The sequence below is a fragment of the Triticum dicoccoides genome, chromosome 7A (genome assembly GCF_002162155.2).
Source record: "Triticum dicoccoides isolate Atlit2015 ecotype Zavitan chromosome 7A, WEW_v2.0, whole genome shotgun sequence".
In the NCBI taxonomy this organism is placed as follows: domain Eukaryota; kingdom Viridiplantae; phylum Streptophyta; class Magnoliopsida; order Poales; family Poaceae; genus Triticum; species Triticum dicoccoides.
This window is the reverse complement of record NC_041392.1, coordinates 709,654,973-709,661,055: the sequence shown is the minus strand read 5'-3', so window position 1 is coordinate 709,661,055 and position 6,083 is coordinate 709,654,973. Positions and strand designations below refer to the sequence as shown.

General features: G+C 55.6%; 1 protein-coding gene across 1 annotated transcript; it reads right to left on the bottom strand.

Annotated features, from left to right (window-relative positions):
* Nucleotides 1-734: 734 nt before the first annotated feature.
* LOC119332100 lies at nucleotides 735-5,716 on the bottom strand. Its single transcript, XM_037605270.1, has 5 exons — nucleotides 5,165-5,716; nucleotides 3,521-3,610; nucleotides 2,841-2,903; nucleotides 2,682-2,741; nucleotides 735-1,270 (listed from the first exon to the last, which is right to left on the bottom strand). Exons 1-5 carry the CDS (start codon nucleotides 5,570-5,572, stop codon nucleotides 1,106-1,108), a joined length of 786 nt encoding a protein of 261 aa, XP_037461167.1. The 5' UTR covers nucleotides 5,573-5,716; the 3' UTR covers nucleotides 735-1,105.
* Between the last annotated feature and the right edge of the window lie 367 nt (nucleotides 5,717-6,083).

The following is a 6,083-nucleotide window of genomic DNA, read 5'->3' as shown; positions in this document are numbered from 1 at the left end:
GCACCAACCTACGGGAGGAGTCCTCCAACTCCCGTCTCCTCACCCCAACCCCCCCCCCCCCCCTAGCTTGTCCCAACAAGCCCTAGTGGAGGGGGCGCCTGACCTACCGTGTGATCAGCAAGACAGAGTTCTCTTTGCGGCGGCTACGTCGGTGACAATTGGCAATGGGGAGATTGGTTGCTTCGTGGAGTCCACCTAGCTCCACGCCTCCCAATGTGGCTTATTGCACCGGCGAGGTATGATCACTCCAGGGGAAGGGAAGATCAGTTAAGGACGCATTGCTAAACAACAAGTGGCTTGGGGATATTAGATACAACAACCTGACTAACGTGATGCTGGCGGATTTTCCAGCGGCTGTGGGCCTTGCTTAGATCATCCGTGCTGCCCTTACGGCTCGAGGTGCCAGATAAGATCCTTTGGAAGCTCTCCAGCCCGGGCTCCTATAGCGCGGCCTCTGCATACCGGATGCAGTTTCTGGGAAGAACACGGTCAAGTTTTCAAACTTCGTTCTGGAAGGCCTGGGCGCCTCCTCGCTGGAAATTCTTCATTTGGCTTGCACTGCAAGACAGGATCTGATGTGGTTGGGAGAATGGATATTTCTGTCTGTTGTGTATGCGCGTCCGTTGTGTATGTGCAACCTCGAGTCCATCGGTGCACCTTGTCTAATATTGCACCGTCGTATTGGAAGTGGAGGCGCTAAACAAAATCGATACATTAAGAATATTTACGTATATTTTTTAAGCTCCTATCCAAGTGCTTTGCGTTACCCTGCCTATTTTCATCTTAAAAACTGGTAAACATTTCATCTTCCTCTGTAATCCTCTCGGGCGATTTACCCGTTTTTTTATCGGAGATCGCACCCTCGCGATTACCCTGTAAAGTGTGCTCGCTACCTACCTTAAAACGCACAGTCAAAACTAAACGAAAGAAGAAGAAAAAAAAGCTAAGGTAACAAGACCGGCTCCTCTGCCTCCCTGCCAGCAGGCACGATCAGAGAACAGGCCTTCCAGCCCCAGATTCAGCTTCCTCCCCTATACACGGTTAATGAACTTGTCAGGTAAGCCGTCAGGCGCCACCACCGGAGATGGACTGAGTTCCCGAGCCATCAGGGAACCGCCGCTGGTGCATCGGCGACATCCTGCGCCGGAATGTTGAGGTCAGGGAGCTCGAAGCCGCCACCAGCTTGCTGCGGCTTCCTTTGCCGCCGCTCCTCCTCTTCGCACCCGGTCCTCTTCCGCTTGCTTGAGGAGGATGAATGCTCCAGCCTTGTCTGTAACATTGTTCAGAAGGAAAATGTGAGTGCAAGCTTCACGCAAAGACATCGTTTCAAAAACTTTCAGTTCGTCTAGCGAACCAACACCCGGATCAACAGCGACAGACCGGGCTCGGAAACCTAGAGGGAAATTCAGAAGAAAAAAACAGTCCGGATCGACAGCGTTTTATTCATTCAACGGCACTAATTAACTTGGCAAGGGAGAGGCACGGCGTACCCATAAGTGGTTAGTGGTTTACATTAGCAGGGGCCAGGATGTTGGCCATGCTAGACAAGAGGAGAGCCCGGAGAAAGCAAATCAAAAGCAGGGGCCATTTCAGTGGGTTGGGCCGGCCTAAACATATTGCCACCGCAGTGCAACTTGTTCGTCCAGCCATGGGTGTGGTGACACTGTACACGCCACACGGCCACCCACAGCGCAGTGTCACCCGGGGCAGCCGTGGCTGACGACGAGGATGGTGCGTACGTACACCATGCCCCATGGATTATATAGTAAGTGCGGCGGCTCTGCTGGCCGCAGGGCATTAAAGAAGGGCACGGGATCGTCGTGCCCGGACGGGCAGGTGCGCGCAGATCCATTTGCTTGCTTGCAGGTTAGCTAGGATCGTCGGCGGCAACCTGGCATTCTTTATCGCAAAGGATTCTGTTCTGGACAGCGTACGTGCGGCCAGTGAACACCAAGCAAGACCTCCACCTACTGCTAAATTACTGTGCATCCATTTCCGCACACAGCACGCCCAAGTAGTACACACACACTCAAGTATCCAACCTACCATTGGGGCAAAGGGGATCAGAGCTTCCAATTCGGAATACAAAATGGCATGCGTTCAGTTCAGAAAGTAACCGATAACGGAGCAGGAATTCCGGCTCATGGCATCGCTGAGGCCTTTAAACTGTCAGCATATTCCAACCCAACCGGACCCATGGACAGCGACACCACCCCAAGACAACGACGACGAAAATCCACGTCTTAACCTGCCTAAAGCTTATCCGGACGGCACCGGTCGCACTCAGTTTTCTCCCAAGGACAACAACAACGGTGGTTGAGAGAGAGGGTTGCGACCATCAAATCAAACCCAAAATCGTGCTACGAACCACATCACGGAGAGATCAAGGCAGGACCCACCCAGTGGTGTGGTGCCCCGCTGGGAGGCTCAGGACGGTCTTTTTTTCATTGTTATTCTTTTGCCATCGATTCACTCACTCACTTGTGCTTTAAGGCTGCTCTTCCATGCAATGCAAGTGGAGGCGCCCAAGCTATTTATCTTTCTTTCTTCATGCTTATGATTGTCCACTCGGCGGAGTACATATCCCACCCAAGCCAGAAGCATCTATCTATGCTACGCAATGGACACGGCAGGAGAAGTTAAGATTGGTATGATGGTGCGCGTGAGGGAGTGTCACTCACCTCTAGCCTGCCGTTCTCCTTGGACAGCCCCGTGCAGGCCCTCTGCAGCGACTCCATCTCCTGTTCAAAGGAAAGCGAATAATAAGAACTTAGATGCAAATTTGTGTGAAATTAGCGACAGAATCTTCATAGAATGGGAAATGTACAAAAAGGTATTACCTGGCGAAGGCCGACGTTCTCCGCCGACAGGGACAGCACCAGCTGCTTCACCTCCGGGAGCCTCTGCAGCAAATCACAGCACAAGTTCAGGCCAGATCAAGCAGCCCAAAAAAGCTAATCTATTTTGCTCCTTCATCATTTCTCTATGAGCAATCTGATGCAATGGGTCATGAGTTGGGACATCGATCCCACTGGGACAGGACCGGACCGGACCGCCCATCCGGCGTTGATGATGTGAGGATCCTTTTGGGCAGGCAGAGGCACGCAGCTTTGTTGCCTTTCCTGCCCTTTGGACGCCAAGCACTCTCTCTCTCCATCTTCGATTCCAATGGCAGCAAGTGGGTGCACCACACGCTTTATTCCACCAGGCCAAGCTACTAAAAACAATTAAGAATGCCAGCCATTTGAACAGCCTCGCTTCTCCTACGACCGACTCGGTCTGCGTGGACTGTGCCCAACTGCTGACGCGGTATAGGCCCAATAAGGCCTCCTCTGGTTTGAAGGTCATAGGATTTCTATAGGATATGATTTTCCTATTCCTACAACATTTCTATCCTATGAACCAAATGCTGAAAAATGCCTGCCTAGCTATCTAAACATGCCTTTGTACTACTATACTACGACCAGCCAAACTTGCTTTCAATGTATGATAGAGACTAGAGAGCGAGTGTCGAACTTACCATCTTCTTCCCCGACCTCTGGCCGGCGATGCGGGGCAGCGGCGGCACCGGCAGGATCAATGGGCGCCGTGCTCCTCCCGCAGAGCCAACCTGCAGCAGCAGCAGCAGAAGAGCAATTACAAGATCAGTTGTTAGCTAGGATATGCTGCTGGTGCTGGTATAAAGAAGAAAGCGAGAGTGGAACCAACCAACGACCAGCGCAAAGAAAGCAACAGCAGAGGACACACGTTCTTTATTATCAATCAAAAGGAAAGGAAACTGGGTGAAGGCATGCAAGGAATGATGAGATGGATGAGCCAGCCGGCCAAACTAACTCCCCACCAACAATGCACCAGCCCCGCTCGTGCATGCATGCACACATTTCTACTCGCCAACTCACGTGAAACGCATTACGGTTTTGAGTTTTTGAATCGGTCCATCGGCAGTGCTCATCTGTCACCCTATCTACACACTTGGAGTTTTTAAATAAGTGAATAAATATATAGATAGAAAAATGGTTTCTTTTCGACGGGGACAATGACGTGTGGGGCCTGAGCGAGGCCATGCAGGTACGGTTTGGGAAAGCGTTAAGTGTACCGCGTGCGTCACCAACCGAAAGGCGTCGTGGGGGCTGCTGGCGCTGGCGGTACACGTGGCGGGAGGCAAGTGGCCGTGACAGGCCGTATCTAGCACCGTCGCCCCCGCCTCCGTGTCCGGCCGGACGGCCATACCCACAGCCATGGATCCGGCTTGCCTGCTCCTTCCCCATGCTTCCATCTGTGCTCTCACTTTCTATGGTTGTTCTTTTCCTTTTTTTCTTTCTAATCTAATCATCGCCCCCCTATTTTAATGGGTGGCGTGCGACCCGGGCACACGGCCTAGCCAATCGGCGGCGGCCACGTGGAACCCTCCGACCACCAAACGCCGACGCGCCGGTTTGACGCCGAGTGACTCTCAACTGCATGGCGGGTAGGGCCCGGCCCCACGGGCGGTGCCACTGCCACCGCGGCGCGAGGAGTCCCTAAATGACCACACTGCCCTCACGAAGGACTCTGGTTTGGGGAAAGGCGTGAAAGCTCGTGGTGAGGAGTCGGATCCCCACGCCACCGCACCAACCGCTGTGAATTGCCACGGAAGGAGCTGCAGTCAAGCACGCGACACGTAGTACCGTGGAATGAAACGGAATGACCATGGCGATGACGGATGCTATTCATACACACGACCGTACCGGGATAAAAAAAATAAGAAGCCATTGACATTCAGAGCTGACGCCCGTCAATTGGACTTTTGATGCGAGGACGATGGATCTGTGGAACAAGAAGCGGGGTGTCTGGAGTTCGACGGAAGAAAACATGCGAGAGAAAAGGTAACGGAAAAAGATAAAAGATGTGAGAAAAGGTCAGGCGAACAAAAAGCGGGTGAGGTGCGGAGGAAAAGCGATGTTTCATCGCCAAGTCATCCACCGTTGCCGTTGCTCTTCCCCTCCCTCTCTCGGTGGTGACCCCGTGGAGGGGTAGTTTCGTCCGTGCCAAACGAACGAACGGAAAGCACGCAAAGCAGGCAGGCAGCCAACGGACCACGAGAAAGGAGACAGACAGGAGAAAGAATGGAGGGGAAGAAGAAAGCAGCAACTGCAGATGGGGACGCGCGCGCTCGTCTACGTACCTTGGCCAGGGAGGAAGAAGCTGGGGCGGCGGTGGGTGTGACCACGGCGTGCCCGCGGGCGAGGGCGACCGTCGCCGGCGGCGAGCAGAAGGCGCCGTCCTCGCCGCCGCTGGTGGACGCGCCGGAGCCGGAGCCGCCGCTGTAGTCGAGCGGAGACGCGGGGCTGCCGCGGGCCCATCGCCCCTTGTTCTTGTTGGCCGCGGAGCCAGAGCGCGACGACCGCGTCCGCTTCCCCCGCGCAACCGCCGGCCAGGCCGTCTCCTCCTTCGCCGCGGCTTCGGACGACGGCGGCCCGCTGGCCTTCCAGGGCGGCGTCCACCCGGCGAGGTCGGCCGCGCGGAGCGAGCAGATGATGCCCGCCGCCTCGGCCACCGCCACAGCAACACATCCCTCGGCGTCCTCCGTCATGGCGTCCGGTGAGTGGACAGCAGAGGGAAGAAGGGGAACGACCGGAGGCGTGGACGAGGGAGAGAGGGAAGAGGTAGGCAGGCAGGGCGATGGGTGGGAAGGTGGAATGGAAATGAGGGGGGCGTGCGTGGAGTGGAACGGAGGCCAACCAACGCCACGCCGTGCCATCCCTTTTAAATGGCCCGAATAATTAAAACCGCGGAATGGCCGTCGGGCCCACGCCACTCCACTCCTCTCCTCTCTCCTGCGGGCCGCCACGTCCTCCTCCAGCCTCGCGTCACTCTGGACTCTAGACGACCGACGCCGCTTACCGGTGGGGTTCTGGAGGGTGGCCCCAGTGTCAGTGGCAGGGCGGCGCAGCGTGTGGGGTGTGCTCGCTTTGACGCCGACCCGGTCCGACGACGACGTGGATGGGCGCCGACCGGAGACTGTGCAGGCGAGGGGATGACCGGGGAGCCCGAGGTGGGACCGTGATGGCAGTCGGTGAGGAGACTCGAGGCGTAGGACGCAA